Source organism: Salvelinus alpinus, chromosome 15, assembly GCF_045679555.1.
Source record: "Salvelinus alpinus chromosome 15, SLU_Salpinus.1, whole genome shotgun sequence".
NCBI classification, from domain to species: Eukaryota; Metazoa; Chordata; class Actinopteri; order Salmoniformes; family Salmonidae; genus Salvelinus; species Salvelinus alpinus.
Window position 1 is genome coordinate 48,825,573 of NC_092100.1, and position 21,413 is coordinate 48,846,985.

A 21,413-nucleotide genomic window follows, 5' to 3' on the forward strand; every position below is an offset into this window, starting at 1 on the left:
TGTAGTTCTGGGCTGATCCCTCACATTCCTCATGATCATTGATGCCCCACGAGGTGAGATCTTGCATGGAGCCCCAGACCGAGGGTGATTGACCGTCATCTTGAACTTCTTCCATTTTCTAATAATTGTGCCAACAGTTGTTGCCTTCTCACCAAGCTGCTTGCCTATTGTCCTGTAGCCCATCCCAGCCTTGTACAGGTCTACAATTTATCCCTGATGTCCTTACACAGCTCTCTGGTCTTGGCCATTGTGGAGAGGTTGGAGTCTGTTTGATTGAGTGTGTGGACAGGTGTCTTTTATACAGGTAACGAGTTCAAACAGGTGCAGTTAATACAGGTAATGAGTGGAGAACAGGAGGGCTTCTTAAAGAAAAACTAACAGGTCTGTGAGAGCCGGAATTCTTACTGGTTGGTAGGTGATCAAATACTTATGTCATGCAATAAAATGCAAATTAATTACTTAAAAATCATACAATGTGATTTTCTGGATTTTTGTTTTAGATTCCGTCTCTCACAGTTGAAGTGTACCTATGATAAAAATGACAGACCTCTACATGCTTTGTAAGTAGGAAAACCTTCAAAATCGGCAGTGTATCAAATACTTGTTCTCCCCACTGTATGTATATATCCCTAGTTGATATTGACTGCCAACATTAATAACTTTAAGCTACAAATGCAGTTGTAAAACACAATTTTTTTCCCTGTAGCCTATCTTGAGTTTAGAAAATGGATCCCCGTTTATGGGTGTATTAAATGGCAGGCTACATTTGCGCAGTGATTGTGCACACGTTTCGAGTGTGCACATGTGATTGTGCTTGTGCGTGGGTCACAAGTTGTATACCACTCCTTTTTGGGGGTAGGGGGTCAAAAAATGTGAAGTCCACTGGGATAGAGGATAGTGGCAAAGAATTGGGTTGGAAAATGGTAGCTTACAGTATTTCTTACAATCTTCTATTAGTCAGAAAAGACCCACCTTAAGGGCTGAAATCAATCCGTATCGCATTAAAATGTAACGGTAATTTCCGATTGAGATGACAATACGCAGCTTGTGTATGCAGTCTCTGCGAACGCAGGAACATTGCCTTTAAATTTCTCAGGCAAACTATAACACGATACTTCTGCGATACGGATGGAATCTAGTTTCGACCTGTTGCCTTTGTCACTTGTGTTTGCAACACCAAAGTGAACAACCATTTATAAGCCTCAAGCAAGCACTATCCTTACCAATAAATCAAGCTAAGCTTAATACAGCTCCTGTATCCTCCAGTAGTTTACAATATTGAGTGCAATTACTGTAACCTATACCTAACCCAGTTCAAATGACTCGGTTTCTTTTTTATTTGAATTTAATGTGCGTAGCCTAATGCAATTATTTTCACATTTTAATTATTGTCCTAAAGTAATACAATTTAACGCCAATTACTGTACATGGGCCTATATGGTTTGCCCATTTCTACACATTAAGCTCAACTATTGACAGTGATAGACTACTGGATTCAATAGCCTATCTATTTATTGCCTACATTTGTTTATATTTTCAAATTCTGATCTTTTCCAGCGAGTAATTCCTCACGAAACCCAGACAAAACAATACCATTATTTTGGGTACTTTCATGAAATGTAATTCATAGAATAGTCCTTTGGAGGAAGGATTGTTGTTATATATTTGACAGTTGTATCTAAAAGCATATTTATGACATTTTGGCCTTACCCAGGCCTCCTTTAAGACTCCATAGTGTTGCATCTGTAGGTGCTATAAAGCAAACATTGGTGTCATATAACGCTTTACTGCTTGCTCTGTAATAGTATTTTGATTTCAATAACCTTATGAATATTGACAAAAATAAACATGAATATTGAAAATATCAAAAAATGTATATGGATAATTGTTCAGCATATTGTTGAACATAATATACAAGAACATCAAAGTTCCAGGGTGGGATCTCTGCCACTTTTAGAGTTCTGATCCAATTTGTAAGCAAGGAATATTTTTTGCAACGGTGGGGGAGTGCCAAGATGGAGGCGCGGTGGCTTCAAAACTGCGCCCCGCAGTCATCTAGTATATATATTAATAATTGGTTACATTGACTGCTATGCCAATTTCTCTGTAAAATGGAGCATAACTTTAAAACTAGCAGAGACCCCACTCTGGAACTTTGATATGCACCTAGAGTATGTTATGTTCAACAGTACGGAAAGGCTGTGGAAAAAACAACAACACTGCTCAATCAAAGCAGTCTAACCTATAGCAGACCGCTTTTAACACACACATTCCTTTCCACACACCCACTACTTTCCTTTCGACACACTCACTCGCCCATACTCTGATCGCCATATTGGGCTACAGGTACCCCCTTCTTTAAAAAGAAAAAAAAAATGTGTCTGGGTTTCTTGAAGAATCACTCAGGTATGAAAAATGATCCAGACAATATATTATATTTTCTCAGCATTAACAGATGGAAAAGGGTGTAATTGCGGCCCGCAATTCGGGGTGTTGCTGCATGTGGGTATTCCTGCATCTGCAGGAACTCCTCTTTATACTTCTATTGGTATATTTTGAAGCTAGGACTCCAGTACACAGGGGCGCTGCTCTGTATTGGAGTAGCTAGCGGTAGGCGGGGTCGACACCGGTAGACAGTGTCCTTCGCCCCCGTCTGTCGGGCATGTTTTTCTCCAGTACACAACAGGCAGGAGGCGGGGGGCAACACCATGTGTGCCAGCTAGCTAACTAGCAAGCACATGGTGTCTTACCCGCCTGCTGTGCCAGCGGGAGGCGGTGGCGACTGGTAGACTGTGTCCTTGGGCCCTGCCTGTCAGCATAGTTCTCGGGTACACAGCAGGCAGGAGGCAGGGGCGACACCGTGTGCTAGCTAACTAGCAAAATAGCGCACGTGTCACTAACTAGCAAGCTAGCTAGTTAGCACATGTTGTCGCCCCAGTCTCCCACCTGATGTGCTAGCAGGAGACGGGGGCAATCAGTAGACAGTGTCCTTGGGCCCCGCCTGTCAAATCAAATCATATCAAAGTTTATTTGTCACGTGCCCCGAATACAACAGGTATGCTTACTTACAGGCTCTAACCAATAGTGCAAAAAAGGTGTAAGGTGAACAAAAGGTAAGTAAAGAAATAAAACAACAGTAAAAAGACAGGCTATATACAGTAGCGAGGCTATAAATTAGCGAGGCAACATACAGACACCGGTTAGTCAGGCTGATTGAAGTAGTATGTACATGTAGATATGGTTAAAGTGACTATGCATATATGATGAACAGAGAGTAGCAGCAGCGTAAAAAGAAGGGTTGGGGGGCACACAATGCAAATAGTCCGAGTAGCCATTTGATTACCTGTTCAGGAGTCTTATGGCTTGGGAGTAAAAACTGTTGAGAATACTTTTTGTCCTAGACTTGGCACTCTGGTACCGCCTGCCATGCGGTAGTAGAGAGAACAGTCTATGACTGGGGTGGCTGGAGTCTTTGACAATTTTTCGGCAGGGTTTTCTCAGGTACACAGCAGGCAGGAGGCGGGGCGACACTGTGTGCTAACTAACTAGCAAGCTAGCAAACAGTGTCACTAACTAGCAAGTTAGTTATTTAGGACACAGTGTCGCTCCAGCCTCCCGCCTGCTTTACTAGAGGGAGACGGGGGCGACCGGTAGACAGTGTCCTGTTCAATGAAGGAAACAATGGGATGCTCGAGGGTTGCAGGAACAAATTGTGGGGAGCAGTAGTACATTACTGGGCTGCGATCACACAGTATTGGAGATGCGCCGACGTGTAATGACGTCACGGGAGAACGGATGGAAGCAATTTCGTGGACCACTTTGCCTCATAATAATCGAGAGATGGCGTCCTGTACCCAGTGAATAAGCAAAAATTATCTTAAAGAATTGACGAAGAGATGCTCTAATGACATTTATCATTAGGCTACGAACACTGTTGAAGTAGGCTAATAATAACAATAATCTTTCACTGATAGAAAGAGCATTTATTTTGGTTCTGCAATAGCCTATTCCACCTGGTTTCACCAGATTTAACAGGGGTGGGTTCCGCGGCGTTTGTTTCAGCATCCTCCAGCCTCCGCCTCTGTGTAGTCTATCCAACGCGAGGACGGCGAAACTAGAGACAGGGAGAGAGGGCGATGGCTGCCGGTGGAGGATGCGGGGAGACTGTGGATCAGTACCGGGCGGAGGTCGAGCGGCTCACCCAGGAACTTGCGGATGCGAACAGAGAGAAGATCAGGGCGGCAGAATGCGGTCTTGTTGTGTTGGAAGAGAACCAGACTTTGAAGCAGCAGTATGCCGATTTGGAATCGGAACAGGAGACGCTGAAGCAAGAGTTGGAACAATTACAAGAGGTAGGCTAGTATACACTATGCTAGAGGATGCAGCCTTTCCCCAATCTATACAAGATAAATTATATTATATTATGTACAACTCAATCACCAAACCTATTATTAGATCATATTAGGTTACACGAAATGGCAAGACAGGGCCCCTACAAAACATATTTACGTTTGGGTGAGCTTATTGCCATATGTTTTGTACATTTCTTTGACATGATCCACACATTATTTGTATGGAAAAGGTACGTGTGTGTGTGGGTTCGTAGTCCACTTTTTGCATCTTACTTTGCATGACCTCTGTCATTTATCTCTTGGTGAAGTGCATATGTCCTGTGCAGTCATGGAGTAATGAATTATGTTAAGTGCTGTCTGTGTCAGAGACTGAGGTGATTTCCCTATTCTCCCATCCTCTCAATGTGGGTGGCTCCCGTCCCTAAGTGCATTGGACACACACACACACACACACACACAAACTGCAGGCATTGTTTAAACTAGGCCCTTTCTACTGCAAATGTCACCCTTCACAAAGCAAATATGCAATGCATCACAGTAAAGTTAGCCTTTTAGTCATTGTTTGAGTGCATGGGGTCAGTTGTCATTCAGACTGTTATGGTGGGACTGTAAAGATCTGCTCAAGAGATGAGGTATGCACAAGAGTAAATGAAGGAATGCTTTGGTAATTGGAGCTTCAGAGTTGCTGTCTACTATGGTTTGTGTGGTGGCTCACTTGCCTATTGATCCAAGTGTCACGTTTTCATGAAGAATCTGTGAAGTGTCTGGATAGGTCCCTGGATCCACTTCCACAACACTGCTGGGCGAGCTCTTTTTCTAAAGTTTCATTTCTAAAGTAATTGTAACTGTAAAGAATATCATAAACTCCATAGGTATTGAGTTTGTCTGTCCCCACTTGCCAGGGCTTGAAAAATGTATGACTATGTGTTTATGCATTCGGTCAAACATGCATAAAGCAAAAGGGAAGAGCAGATGCTGACAGAGCTCCAAGTTCAAGGTCATTATGGAGGTGGAGAACCTATAGTGCTATTGGGAGTAGAGACTAGAGTCTAGAACGGTTGACGTGGGAAGGGAGATGGGCAATAACGGCAGTTTGATATGGATTAAATTCCCTTTGCAAAGCAGCCCAGTTCTATATCAGATTTAAACCAGTGTCATCTTTTACAGTACGGTGCATGGTTACCAACGACTTAGTCTTAGTTATCAAGATGTATTTTACTGTCCTGAATCTATAACCCGTTTAACTCTGCACTTAGCCCTGGGCTAAGAGAGTTCTTATCATCAGCTTTTCAGAGCCAGCCGATCACAGAGTTCCATTGTAACCTAATTTGAATATTCATTAAGCTTAGCACTGGGCTAAGAAAGTTGTTATTTTACTCATTAACAATCTAGTTTTAGAGTTTCCTAATTTGATATAATTGTGGAATTTCACACATTGGTTTAATGTATGTCATAATTATTTTTATTCTCCAAAGCCAGTACTATGAAACAAAGATAAATTATATAAAGAATGATAGTAAAAAGCTTTGGAGCACCTTAAATTACACTTTGGGCAAAAAGGCAAACTCAGCTCCATCATTCATTGAATTAGATGGCTCCTTCATCACAAAACCCACTGATATTGCCAACTACAAGATTAGCAAATTTAGGCATGACATGCCAGTAACAATCACCTAACCCACACATCCAAGTAAAGCTGACCAAATTATGAAAGACAAGCCTTTTTGAATTCCATAAAGTGAGTGTGGAAGAGGAGAAAAAATGATTGTTGTCTAGCAACAATGACAAGTCGCCTGGGTCTGACAACTTGGATGGAAAATGACTGAGGATGATAGAGGACGATATTGCCACTTCTATTTGCCATCTCTTTAATCTAAGTGTTTAAAAAAAAATTGCCCTCAGGCCTGGAGGGGGGCAAAGGTCATTCCGCTACCCATGAATAGAATAGCACCCTTTACTGGCTCAAATAGCTGACCAACCACCCTGTTACCAAATGTTAGTAAACGTTTGGAAAAAATTGTGTTTGACCAGATGCAATGCTATTTTACAGTAAATAAATGAACACGACTTTCACAAATGACTGATGATTGGCTGAGAGAAATTGATAATAAAAAATATTGTTTGAGCTGTTTTGTTACACTCCAGTGCGGCTTTTGACATTATCAATCATAGTATGCGACTGGAAAAACATATATGTTATGGCTATATTGTGGATCGAGACTTACCTGTCTAACAGAACACAGAGGGTGTTCTTTAATGGTTGCCTCCAACATAATCCAGGTAGAATCAGGCATTCCCTAGGTCAGCTGTCTAGGCCCCTTTACTTTTTTTCAATCTTTACTAATGACCTGCCATTGGCTCTGAGTAAAGCCTGTGTGTCTATGTATACAGATGACTCAACACTTTACACGTCAGCTACAGCGTGTGAAATCACTGCAACACTAAACAAAGAGCTCAATGCGCACATTGCAGTTTCTCTAGAGATAAATCAGATCCAGCCTGAACTGTGCGTTGTAGTAGGGAGTTGTAGTTTCCAACAGACCAATATTCTACATAGTTTAGTGCATAAAACGTGGTAATTAACTACATTGACCATAATCCATTGTCCATCTACTTGCCCGGTCTGTGTTTCTTTTACACCTGCTACGGAAGAGACAGAAGAATGTGCGATCGTGGGGTGATATAGAGAGCAGCTGTTGCTTAGCGTGGTATCTCTACCTGAAAATACATGATCTAAGTGATTGATAGTTGTTATTTATTCAGCAGTCATAAAAGTATGCCTTATTTACTTTGAAGAACTACAAAATAGGGATTTTGTCAGACAGCATATGCAACAGTTCTATAGAGATTAGAGAATGACTTTGAATGAAATAATGGAAACACTTTACTTGGCATCCAGTGTCATAACACTTTATGACACGGGCATAACCATGTCATATGTCATAACAGCTGACATAACTTGTCATAACCTGTCATAATATGGTCCTAACACTGTCATGAGCCATATATTTATCCCTATAGTGACATATATTGCGTTCTTGTATGGCTCGTTATGACACCTACATAATTGTCAAACCCCAGATTTATTCAAGTTAGTTTTTCCCTGCCAAGTAGTTTCCTTTCGTTTGAAAGTTTGTTTCTTAAATCCTTTGTTGTTGCTGTATTGAATTCTTTCCAGACATGTTTTTTTCATCATATTTTAAATAACTTGTAGAAAATACACTTTATGACACTGTCATGAAGCATTATTACCATCATAATCATAACAGTTTTCAGCTGTGCTAACATAATTGCAAAATAGTTTTCTAATGATCAATTAGCCTTTTAACATGTATTCTGCCCTTGAGTTGCGTTCCCATGCAAAACTAGACAGATAGCTAACAACTAAGTCTTCAATAAAACTCCCAAGGCGTGACTTTTCTTGAATGAATATTGAAAACGTTTATGTTGTAAAACTGCAAAACACAGAAAAGAATATACTTTAGTATTCAATTCACACCAACATACTGTAGCTGTACATTATACATTTGAAGTTGCATGAATACAAAGCACGTGCTACGGTACCATGCATCTGGCATGATGCCAAACCATATAGCTAATTGCTTTCTCATATGGTAATTGACTAACTCCTTTCATTACTCTAATAATGTACAACCATCTATGTAGAATAACATTTACATTTACATTTAAGTCATTTAGCAGACGCTCTTATCCAGAGCGACTTACAAATTGGTGCATTCACCTTATGACATCCAGTGGAACAGCCACTTTACAATAGTGCATCTAAATCTTTTAAGGGGGGGGGGGGGGGGGGGGTGAGAAGGATTACTTTATCCTATCCTAGGTATTCCTTAAAGAGGTGGGGTTTCAGGTGTCTCCGGAAGGTGGTGATTGACTCCGCTGTCCTGGCGTCGTGAGGGAGTTTGTTCCACCATTGGGGGGCCAGAGCAGCGAACAGTTTTGACTGGGCTGAGCGGGAACTGTACTTCCTCAGTGGTAGGGAGGCGAGCAGGCCAGAGGTGGATGAACGCAGTGCCCTTGTTTGGCTGTAGGGCCTGATCAGAGCCTGAAGGTACGGAGGTGCCGTTCCCCTCACAGCTCCGTAGGCAAGCACCATGGTCTTGTAGCGGATGCGAGCTTCAACTGGAAGCCAGTGGAGAGAGCGGAGGAGCGGGGTGACGTGAGAGAACTTGGGAAGGTTGAACACCAGACGGGCTGCGGCGTTCTGGATGAGTTGTAGGGGTTTAATGGCACAGGCAGGGAGCCCAGCCAACAGCGAGTTGCAGTAATCCAGACGGGAGATGACAAGTGCCTGGATTAGGACCTGCGCCGCTTCCTGTGTGAGGCAGGGTCGTACTCTGCGGATGTTGTAGAGCATGAACCTACAGGAACGGGCCACCGCCTTGATGTTAGTTGAGAACGACAGGGTGTTGTCCAGGATCACGCCAAGGTTCTTAGCGCTCTGGGAGGAGGACACAATGGAGTTGTCAACCGTGATGGCGAGATCATGGAACGGGCAGTCCTTCCCCGGGAGGAAGAGCAGCTCCGTCTTGCCGAGGTTCAGCTTGAGGTGGTGATCCGTCATCCACACTGATATGTCTGCCAGACATGCAGAGATGCGATTCGCCACCTGGTCATCAGAAGGGGGAAAGGAGAAGATTAGTTGTGTGTCGTCTGCATAGCAATGATAGGAGAGACCATGTGAGGTTATGACAGAGCCAAGTGACTTGGTGTATAGCGAGAATATGAGAGGGCCTAGAACAGAGCCCTGGGGGACACCAGTGGTGAGAGCACGTGGTGAGGAGACAGATTCTCGCCACGCCACCTGGTAGGAGCGACCTGTCAGGTAGGACGCAATCCAAGCGTGGGCCGCGCCGGAGATGCCCAACTCGGAGAGGGTGGAGAGGAGGATCTGATGGTTCACAGTATCGAAGGCAGCCGATAGGTCTAGAAGGATGAGAGCAGAGGAGAGAGAGTTAGCTTTAGCAGTGCGGAGCGCCTCCGTGATACAGAGAAGAGCAGTCTCAGTTGAATGACTAGTCTTGAAACCTGACTGATTTGGATCAAGAAGGTCATTCTGAGAGAGATAGCGGGAGAGCTGGCCAAGGACGGCACGTTCAAGAGTTTTGGAGAGAAAAGAAAGAAGGGATACTGGTCTGTAGTTGTTGACATCGGAGGGATCGAGTGTAGGTTTTTTCAGAAGGGGTGCAACTCTCGCTCTCTTGAAGACGGAAGGGACGTAGCCAGCGGTCAGGGATGAGTTGATGAGCGAGGTGAGGTAAGGGAGAAGGTCTCCGGAAATGGTCTGGAGAAGAGAGGAGGGGATAGGGTCAAGCGGGCAGGTTGTTGGGCGGCCGGCCGTCACAAGACGCGAGATTTCATCTGGAGAGAGAGGGGAGAAAGAGGTCAGAGCACAGGGTAGGGCAGTGTGAGCAGAACCAGCGGTGTCGTTTGACTTAGCAAACGAGGATCGGATGTCGTCGACCTTCTTTTCAAAATGGTTGACGAAGTCATCTGCAGAGAGGGAGGAGGGGGGGGGAGGGGGAGGAGGATTCAGGAGGGAGGAGAAGGTGGCAAAGAGCTTCCTAGGGTTAGAGGCAGATGCTTGGAATTTAGAGTGGTAGAAAGTGGCTTTAGCAGCAGAGACAGAAGAGGAAAATGTAGAGAGGAGGGAGTGAAACGATGCCAGGTCCGCAGGGAGGCGAGTTTTCCTCCATTTCCGCTCGGCTGCCCGGAGCCCTGTTCTGTGAGCTCGCAATGAGTCGTCGAGCCACGGAGCGGGAGGGGAGGACCGAGCCGGCCTGGAGGATAGGGGACATAGAGAATCAAAGGATGCAGAAAGGGAGGAGAGGAGGGTTGAGGAGGCAGAATCAGGAGATAGGTTGGAGAAGGTTTGAGCAGAGGGAAGAGATGATAGGATGGAAGAGGAGAGGGTAGCGGGGGAGAGAGAGCGAAGGTTGGGACGGCGCGATACCATCCGAGTAGGGGCAGTGTGGGAAGTGTTGGATGAGAGCGAGAGGGAAAAGGATACAAGGTAGTGGTCGGAGACTTGGAGGGGAGTTGCAATGAGGTTAGTGGAAGAACAGCATCTAGTAAAGATGAGGTCGAGCGTATTGCCTGCCTTGTGAGTAGGGGGGGAAGGTGAGAGGGTGAGGTCAAAAGAGGAGAGGAGTGGAAAGAAGGAGGCAGAGAGGAATGAGTCAAAGGTAGACGTGGGGAGGTTAAAGTCGCCCAGAACTGTGAGAGGTGAGCCGTCCTCAGGAAAGGAGCTTATCAAGGCATCAAGCTCATTGATGAACTCTCCGAGGGAACCTGGAGGGCGATAAATGATAAGGATGTTAAGCTTGAAAGGGCTGGTAACTGTGACAGCATGGAATTCAAAGGAGGCGATAGACAGATGGGTAAGGGGAGAAAGAGAGAATGACCACTTGGGAGAGATGAGGATCCCGGTGCCACCACCCCGCTGACCAGAAGCTCTCGGGGTGTGCGAGAACACGTGGGCGGACGAAGAGAGAGCAGTAGGAGTAGCAGTGTTATCTGTGGTGATCCATGTTTCCGTCAGTGCCAAGAAGTCGAGGGACTGGAGGGAGGCATAGGCTGAGATGAACTCTGCCTTGTTGGCCGCAGATCGGCAGTTCCAGAGGCTACCGGAGACCTGGAACTCCACGTGGGTCGTGCGTGGTGGGACCACCAGATTAGGGTGGCCGCGGCCACGCGGTGTGGAGCGTTTGTATGGTCTGTGCAGAGAGGAGAGAACAGGGATAGACAGACACATAGTTGACAGGCTACAGAAGAGACTACGCTAATGCAAAGGAGATTGGAATGACAAGTGGACTACGCGTCTCGAATGTTCAGAAAGTTAAGCTTACGTAGCAAGAATCTTATTGACTAGAATGATTAAGATGATACAGTACTGCTGAAGTAGGCTAGCTGGCAGTGGCTGCGTTGTTGACTTTGTAGGCTAGCTGGCAGTGGCTGCGTTGTTGACACTACACTAATCAAGTCGTTCCGTTGAGTGTAATAGTTTCTACAGTGCTGCTATTCGGGGGCTAGCTGGCTAGCTAGCAGTGTTGATTACGTTACGTTGCGTTAAAAGAACGACAGTAGCTGGCTAGCTAACCTAGAAAATCGCTCTAGACTACACAATTATCTTTGATACAAAGAAGGCTATGTAGCTAGCTGTGTAGCTAACAAGGCATATTACACTAGAAACAGTAACAAAAATACAGTATTGTATATTTTACAATTCGTTTGCATGACGCACGAGCAAAGTAATACAGCTAACATCATACATGAAAGGCATTGCAATTTGTGAGTAAATGCAACCAACCAACATTGATATGTAAGAAACTCTATCAATAACAAGATTATCATCATTAGCTAAATGCTTGAATCGAACTTACAAACAAATATTTTCCAAGGCTGAAGCGTGACAAGAAATAACTACACTGAAAGACCTGCACTGTAGCGTTGTTTTTAGCTGCTTCTATGCGTGCAGAACGAATTTTCTACTTCCTGTTTGCGTACATTCTAAGTACCAGAAATCTCCAATAGGGGGCAAATAACACCATGGAACACAATGAAAATCCATCTTAACCATTGTAATAAAATAATCTGTTAACAGGATGGCAGCACACTCCCCGCCTGGTATAATGAAATTGTGCCACTATGAAATAAAACATATCAAGAAACAAATAATGTCCTTTCTATTTTTATCTTTTGTCTCTAGGATGCTTCAGAAAGAAGAACAACAATCTCTGAGATTGGTCTCAGAAACACCTTAGCAGCTCCTTGCTTGACAATTTTTAGTTCTACTTTCCTAACCTTTTTGTCAGTACTGGGAAAGGTTTTTTGAGTGTACTTTGTTTTGGGAACTCTTTTCCTTTTTCAAGGCATTTGAATTCTTCTCTGAAGGCTTCATGTTGCACACAGTGAATGATTGCTGTTTTGGCTTGTGACAACTCACTTGTACCGCATGGTTTTTTACAGTCATGCCAGCCTCTGCAGCTGGTGTTGTCCGCACCTTCATGGAAGGATCTGGCAACATGAATGAGTCGTGCTGTGGCTCGATTGAGAGCTTTCCAGCTTGAGAACCTCTCAAAGCGATGAGAGACGAGTTGAGCTCCAGAAACCTTAGAGGCGAAGACAGTGACGTCTGGTCGAATCTCTGCGTCTGCGTGAGGCTCTACAAGGTCAAAATTTATGTTCTCAGGCTCACTTGAGTTTGTTTGGGTCAGGAAAGGTGGACCTGAGAACCAACTGGTGTACTTTAAGAGCGCAGCAAGTATAGGCCTGGTTGCATGGTCTGCTGGATTGCTGTCAGTGTTTACATAACACCACTGATCTGGATGGGTAGACTTCCTGATGCGAGTTACCCTATTGGCAACATACACATAGAATCTTTTGGTGACATTGTGGATGTAACCGAGAACTATCTTACTGTGTGTGTAGAACTTGGCCACATTTACATCATTGTCAATTTCGTCTCTGATCAGTTCATACATCTCAACAGCTAGCAAAGCCGCACACAGTTCTAGGCGTGGGATAGTGTGGGCCGGACGAGGGGCCAATTTTGATTTCCCCATGACAAATCCAACATGGCATTGACCTTCCGAGTCAATAACTCTCAGGTAGGCTACCGCTCCTATGGCTACTGTAGAGGCATCCGAGAAGATGTGTAGCTCTCTTCTTTGAGTGGTAGACAAGGAGACTGGGATGTAGGTCCGCTGAATATACATATGTTCCAACTCCATCAAAGAATCCTTCCACATTTTCCATTTCTCATCTTTTTCTGGGGGAAGAGGGGCATCCCACTCACTCTGATCAGAAGAGAGTTCTCTGATTAAGGCTTTACCTTGCATTGTTATTGGAGCCACGAACCCAAGGGGGTCATAAAGACTATTCACTGTGGACAGGATGCCTCTCCGTGTAAAAGGCTTCTCATTGTGGGACACCTGGAATGAGAAGCTGTCTGTTTCCAGGTTCCAGGAAAGTCCCAGACTCCGTTGAAAGGGGAGAGGATCCACTCCTAGGTCCAGATCTTTTAAGTCTTTTGCACGGTCCTCCATAGGGAAGGCTTCCATAACTGTTTTGCTATTGGATGCAATCTTGTGTAGTTTCATGTTGGACTCCGCCAACATTGCTTGTGTTTTTCTTAGAATGTTGATAGCTTCTTCTGTTGTAGCTACTGATGTCAGCCCATCATCGACGTAGAAGTTCCTCACTAAATATTGCTTGGGTTCTGATCCGTGTTCCTTCTCACCCTGTAGCGCTGCTCGTCTCATGCAGTAGATGGCTACGGCTGGTGAAGGGCTGTTCCCAAATACATGGACTTTCATCCTGTACTCAGTTATGTTTCTATCTGGATTGTTGTCTTCATACCAGAGAAACCTTAAGTAATCTCTGTGATCCTCACGTACACCAAAACAGTAAAACATTTGTTGCACATCTGCTGTTAGTGCAATGCAATCCTTGCGGAAGCGCATTAGGACACCCAAGAGTGTGTTGTTTAAGTCTGGACCACTGAGCAGAACATCGTTAAGTGACACGCCTTGACACTTAGCACTGGAGTCAAATACTACTCTTATTTGTTCAGGCTTTTGTGGATGGTAAACACCAAATATGGGTAGATACCAACATTCTTTGTCTCCCTCTAGTGGCGGTGAAGGTTCGGCTTGGTCGTTATCCAGCATCTTTTGCATGAAGTCAATAAAATGACGCTTCATGTCAGGCTTTTTGTCTAAAGTCCTGCGAAGTGATGTGAGACGGTTTATGGCCTGCTCCCTGTTATTAGGAAGGCGACGTCGAGTGGGGCGAAAGGGTAGTGGAGCCACCCAGTTGTTTCCATCATCCTGGAAAACCTGTTTGTCCATAATGTCCAAAAAGGCTTTGTCCTCCACTGATGGTGCTGGTTTATCATCGTCTTGTGTTTTGTCGAACACGGAACATCCCAGGTTGTCTGTGTTCACAGTTGTGCTTGGATCTCTCGAGTGCATTGTAGAGGGAGAGATGTGTTTCTGAGCTACGCTGTTGTAGTTCTCTTTTACCTGGATGATGTCAGGGCAAGGGCTCAGATAGGATGTGCGACCATTTTGAAGTATGTTTGTCCTGAACACGTTAACATTGGCTGGTCGGTGAGCCGTTCCCAGACAGACCTCACCCACGATGACCCACCCGAGGTCGAGTCGCTGTGCATAAGGAGTGTCGTGGGGCCCATTGATTTGCTCTCGTACCTTGTGTACCCTTAAGATGTCTCGTCCTAAGAGCAGGAGGATGGGAGCGTCTGGGTCCACAGCTGGAATTTTGTCCATAACTGGTTGCAGATGGGGATGATGATACGCAATGTCGGGGGAGGGAATCTCCGTCCTATCGTCTGGCATCATATCACACTCTATCAGAGTAGGGAGAGATAGCTGCATGTGTCCGTCTATAGACTCCACCATGAAGTTGACGGCTCTCCTGCCTGAAGTCTCTGTTACCCCAGAACAGGTCTTCATGGTGTATGGAGCAGAGTTGTCATTGATGTTGAAGAGATTGAAAAACTCTGTCTTGGCCAGAGATTTGTTACTCTGTTCATCAAGCACTACATACATTTTGACAGCTTTCTCTCTTTTCCCAGCCGGATAAGCTTTAACTAGGCATATTTTTGAACATGATCTTGGATTAACTGCCTCACCACAGATCTCCGTACACTTTGAGGTGACAGATAGAAGAGCATCGTCACCTTGCTCCCCGCCATGCTCTTTCTCTGCTGTAGCAGTGTCTGTATTTGAAGGGGCTGGGCCTGGATGCAGAGCAGCAAGATGTCTGTCGCTGTCGCACTCAGAGCACTTGATTGACACCTTACAGTCTTTAGCTCTGTGCTGAGTTGACCCACAACATCGGAAACAAATTCCATTCTCTTTGAGATATGATTTGCGCTCATCTAGAGTTTTGTATCTAAACCCACGACACTTTTTAAGAGGATGAGGTTTGTTATGTATCGGGCAGTGATGGTCAGGGTTTTCAATCTTTGTCTTACTGGGTTTGGTTTGGTGGTCTGAGGGCTCAGATGACACATCGGTTTTGTATACAGTCACAGGTGTCTTGCTGCTGTACCTGGCAGGTTTCTCACTTTTCATAGACACCTGGTTAGTTGAGGTGTAGAGGGTGAAACTGGGGTCGTTTCTAGTTTTCGCCTGGTTCCTGATGAATCTCGAGAAGAACGAGAATGGTGGGAATGCTACCCGATAGTCCTCCTTGTATTTGGATCCCTGTGCAATCCATTTTTCTTGTAAACTGAATGGAAGTTTCTCTACTATAGGGTTTACCCCCCGAGATGTGTCCAGATAAGCGAGGCCTGGAAGGTACCCTTCTACTTTAGCACACTCCAGTTCGAGAAGAATGTCACCTAGTTCTCTTAGTTTGTGATTGTCTTTGTTAGCCAGTTTTGGAAAATCATCAATTTTCTTCAACAGTGCATTCTCGATCACTTCGGGTGTACCATAGCACTCTTCTAGTCGTTGCCAGACCATGTTAAGCCCTGCTGTTGCGTTGAAAATATGGACAGATCTAATTCTGTTTGCTTGCTCAGACGACTCTGCCCCTAGCCACTTGGTAATTAGATCTAACTCTTCCCTGGCTGATAAATTCAAGTCTCTGATCGCATTGAGAAAGGATGCTTTCCATGCCCAATAATTTTCAGGGCGATCATCAAACTTCAGGAGTCCGGAACTCACCATCTCACGGCGTAGGAGGTACTTGATGAGGTCTGGTGCGACTTGTGACTCAGGGACGCTTTGTGTGTGTGACTGGAAGTGGGCTTGTTTTCCATTTACACCATGCTGCTGTTCATTTCTTTTGAACGGAGAGTCTCTGCTCATGCTCTGTTGTTTGCTACTTTCTGGATTATGGCATGTAGCTGGGTCAACACTAAGCTCTTGTTTCTCCACTTCAAATGGAAGTTCAGCAAAGTAGGGCCTAGCATGTTGTTGCACATACTCACAAGTACGCTGGACTGGACTTAAGGGCTGTGTCCCTGTGTCTAGTTCTTTGCGAAGCTCTCTGCGTTCTGATTCTACAGCTTCTTCAAAGGCTGCAGCTTCAGCCAATGCAGCAGCAGCTGTTCTCTCAAATTGGAGAACTTATAAACTTGCCTCGAGGTCAGCCTTTTGTTTCATCACAGAAGCTTCCTTCTCAGCATAGGAGACTTGTGTACGCGCTGCGTCTGCTCTGGCGCGTGCTTTGATGGCTGCAGAACTCACCGTTGAGGATCTGCTTGACTGTTTTGATGACCTTGATCTTGTAGATTGAGACTTGGTCCCAATGTGCTGAAGAGGCTCCTCCATCTCTCTCTGTCGAACTCTTGGCTCTGGTTGTTGTACCGTAGACTGCTGGTCTTCCATAGGAACAGAGGCTTTGTTGGCTGATGAATGTAGAAACAAACCACCGTGTGTGGTTATGCTTGAGCCCGCCGTGATGATGTTTTTTTACTATTCTGCCCTTGAGTTGCGTTCCCATGCAAAACTAGACAGATAGCTAACAACTAAGTCTTCAATAAAACTCCCAAGGCGTGACTTTTCTTGAATGAATATTGAAAACGTTTATGTTGTAAAACTGCAAAACACAGAAAAGAATATACTTTAGTATTCAATTCACACCAACATACTGTAGCTGTACATTATACATTTGAAGTTGCATGAATACAAAGCACGTGCTACGGTACCATGCATCTGGCATGATGCCAAACCATATAGCTAATTGCTTTCTCATATGGTAATTGACTAACTCCTTTCATTACTCTAATAATGTACAACCATCTATGTAGAATAACAAGGCATATTACACTAGAAACAGTAACAAAAATACAGTATTGTATATTTTACAATTCGTTCTGCACGCTTAGAAGCAGCTAAAAACAACGCTACGGTGCAGGTCTTTCAGTGTAGTTATTTCTTGTCACGCTTCAGCCTTCGAAAATATTTGTTTGTAAGTTCGATTCAAGCATTTAGCTAATGATGATAATCTTGTTATTGATAGAGTTTCTTACATATCAATGTTGTTTGGTTGCATTTACTCACAAATTGCAATGCCTTTCATGTATGATGTTAGCTGTATTACTTTGCTCGTGCGTCATGCAAACGAATTGTAAAATATACAATACTGTATTTTTGTTACTGTTTCTAGTGTAATATGCCTTGTTATTCTACATAGATGGTTGTACATTATTAGAGTAATGAAAGGAGTTAGTCAATTACCATATGAGAAAGCAATTAGCTATATGGTTTGGCATCATGCCAGATGCATGGTACCGTAGCACGTGCTTTGTATTCATGCAACTTCAAATGTATAATGTACAGCTACAGTATGTTGGTGTGAATTGAATACTAAAGTATATTCTTTTCTGTGTTTTGCAGTTTTACAACATAAACGTTTTCAATATTCATTCAAGAAAAGTCACGCCTTGGGAGTTTTATTGAAGACTTAGTTGTTAGCTATCTGTCTAGTTTTGCATGGGAACGCAACTCAAGGGCAGAATAACATGATAGACTTGGATTAGCTAACACAACGTGCCATTGGAACACAGGCGTGATGGTTGCTAATAATGGGCCTCTGAAGGCCTATGTAGATATTCCATAAAAAATTTGCCGTTTCCAGATACAATAATCATTTACAACATTAACAATGTCTACACTGTATTTCTGATCAATTTGATGTTATTTTAATGGACAAAAATGTTTTCTAAGTGAGATTTCTAAGTGACCTCAAACTTTTGAACGGTAGAGTATATTATTTCATGTATGTAAAGATAAGATTAAATCAAGAATAGTCTGATGTGTGACAATATTAGCCTGTCACTTGTGAGTTATATATTATGACTTGTAAATGATGCCCAGCATAAGGCAAGAAACAATGCCTTTTTTTTGCGACTTTTTCAAATCATAGTCGCACACCTCATGTAGCCTAGCCCATAGGCCTATATGTTTTAATAAGGTTTGTATCACAACTAAATTGGCCAAATAACTTAAGCACAATAATCCGCTTTACAAGGGGTGTAGAGCCTAACTGGCATACATAAGCAGCGTGTGAATTTCACGTTTGGGGAAGATCATTTTCACCATAAAAATGTTACCTTTATAATAAAAGCATTACATGCATAATTGCATTTGCGGTCACTTTTGATAATGGTGTTTTCCACTAATGGAACATTTGCGCTTATAGCCTACTGCCCATGTGCGCATTGCTGTGCTGTTAATGTGAAGAAATAGACCAATAGTTTATCAACATTTTAAGCTAAATGTTCTGATCTGTTGTGTCATTGCGTAAAAAAGTTTTTTTGATGCTATTAGTTGTATTAATTTAGGATCTATCGCATCCCACAACTGTCCCAGACTATGTTTGGAATATTTATTTCTCGCACAAAATAGAATGTCAACTTTTGTACTATGGGCGATAATAGATTGACATAGACTAGTGCTTTTACTGTTCGTTTGGCCTGCTCATCTTGTTAGCTGACGAAACGTAAATGTGGACAGTTCTTCCAATATCTTCAATATGCACCTCGGAATTGAATAAACATGTCCCCGATCTGTCTGTCTTCACTTGTAGCCTGTGAGAAAGACCCGATGGAGCGCACATCACTCAGGGAGAAGGGCACAATGGGCAAAAGGCATGTTTTTTTTAGGGTGCATTACTGCCACACAAAGGGGATGCCGCTGTGAAATTCAAGACATTATCAAGTGCTTGTCAAATTGTGAATGAGTGACTGATGTAGGTTGTAAAGCCTGCGCAAAAAACATAGCAGAGCTCATGCCTTTCAAGCGACGTTTTTCAAATCATCATTAGGAGTTGCATCATGCAGCCTTACAATGTATTAAAAATCGAAACATAGAGCCCAACGTTTGTAGAACAACTAAAGTTACATGAATAACTCTAAATTAAGCATATAGGAATACCTATTTCTTTGTTAATCGCTCAACACTGAATAGCCGCATGTGCGCCCTCCCTCAAATCGTTTGGAGAAAATATCCTCTCTTTTTTATTCAGCTTTGTTCAATTGTATTCTTCATACTATAAAATAATGACACGGAATTCTAAGCAAATCTTGTCTGCTAAATTAAATAGTGTAGCCCACAGCCATTTGGCATAGCCAGATCAGGACCTAACATAAGGACAACTCAGAGTATGCTATTCTGTTCTTCTGAAATAGGCTTCTTTAGACCTGTGTAGAATAAATAATGGATTTATTGTGAAGGTGTAGGCTATATTACATGGATTTATTAGACATTTTAAAATGTAGATGTTCCAAAGGTCTGCATCAGTGGCTTGTAGGCTATGTGTGGAAGCCAGGAGATGCTAAATGTGTTTATGTTAATTAATGGTCAATTGCTGTGAGACCGACAGTTATTTGCTTGACGATCACCGACTGACAAAATTTCGTGACCGCCACAGCCCTAGTCATGACAGTGTCATGACCATATAATAACAGGTTATGTCAACTGTTATGACATAATATGACACAGTTATGACCGTGTCATAACGTGTTATGACGCTGGGTGTCAAGTAAATTGTTACCGAAATGGTAAAGTCATCAAATAAAATAAATGTATATACACAACAACTGAAATAATTTATGAAGGTAATGTGAATCAATTATTAACCATAAGTGATAAGCAGTAATGGGCAGTCACTACCATCGTGGAACTTTTATTCATTGTTTTATTCTGTGTTGTTACAGCATTCAACCCACATAATGGATAGTGCATTTAATGATTTAAAAAAATTATCGAACCGAAACCGAACCGACCTCAAAAAGCATTAATCGCTCAGCACTATAAAGTATACATGCATCATGGTTACATTCGTGTGCGTTTTTGGGTTGTACAGTATGTGTTCTGCTCTACTAGTTGGACATGGCATGAATAGTGCTTTGCTTTGACTGGCACTCAGATGGCAGAAGTATTAATTGGGCCTCCTGTTGAATTTCTAATTCATGCTTGTTATTCAGATTGAACTAATATTGAATTTCAAAGCATTTTTTTGTAGTATACTGTCTGATGTTTGTACTATATGAGTGTGTGTTGTGTTTATGCCACTCTTTCATCTGAGTGAAATAAAGAGACATACCAATGCCTAGCAGCTCTCCACCACAACTGATCTCAGTCTGTTATGGATCCTTTATTGAGTGATGATGATGTGCTACCACACACTATATCTCATTCTGTATCTAGACCTGTGTGGAACTCTGTTTTTCTGCCTACATGCTGACTGATAAATACCACTGGCATGTTGTTGAATTGTACTCTAATGCTATTCTTGAAGGCCGTTTTAATACTTTTTCAGTATAGACTTTTAGTTTGTGCACATAGTTTCACATCGGTCTCTGCCCCTGCTGGTCCCTCCCTACCGTGTAGTAGTAGCAGCAAGTGTTCTTTGTATCCCTGCCTGCCTGTCTCAGAGTCTACGGTATAGCCTAACAGAGGACACCTCAACACTGGAGGTGATATAACATCCCAGGAGGATAACCTGCTGTTTCCCTCCTCTCTCTCGTGTCTTTCTATGAATATTAAACAGAGAAATAGAGCGCGTGGAGCCCGTCGTACCAATAATAACACTCTCGCCTTCCTTTTCCTCTGAATTGTGTGTGCCTATCCTTAACATGCAGGGAACCGCAAATGGAAATTGGAATTGCTTGCTGGATGGCGTGGCGGGCAGTTGAAATCCCACAGCTATTGTTTATCCTGATGAAATAGATCAACACTATTGGAATTGTACGTTACACATTCATTCTTTCTTCTTTATTTTACACTTTTATATCCTTTGGAGAACAGTTGCGGTATAGTTTTGACCCTGACAAAGTTAATTTCCTGGTATGGAGTCATTTTAATGAGGATGAGCCCTGATGAAAAATGCAAAACTCACAATGCATTAGGCTGGGTTTTTCCACTGTTGTTAAAACATCACTCGGTGTCTCAAAAGCTCTGCTCCACACAGACTTAGTTCTTAACTGACTTGCCTAGTTAAATAAAGGTTTAAAAAAAAACTGTGCTGTGGTCCATCCATTAACAAGAAGTAGATGTAAAG

General features: G+C 43.2%; 1 protein-coding gene across 10 annotated transcripts in view; it reads left to right on the top strand.

Moving 5' to 3' along the window:
• Nucleotides 1-3,590: 3,590 nt before the first annotated feature.
• LOC139540223 (protein bicaudal D homolog 1-like) overlaps nucleotides 3,591-21,413 on the top strand; it is a 112,586-nt gene continuing 94,763 nt past the window's right edge. For 6 of the 10 annotated variants that reach the window (XM_071343879.1, XM_071343883.1, XM_071343885.1 and 3 more), the window contains exon 1: nucleotides 3,592-4,352. In XM_071343879.1, the coding sequence (XP_071199980.1) occupies nucleotides 4,137-4,352 (216 nt within the window). In that variant the 5' untranslated portion in view covers nucleotides 3,592-4,136. Of the gene's footprint in view, nucleotides 4,353-21,413 lie in introns of all 10 variants that reach the window. The other 4 variants (XM_071343881.1, XM_071343882.1, XM_071343880.1 and 1 more) reach the window with 1 other exon arrangement.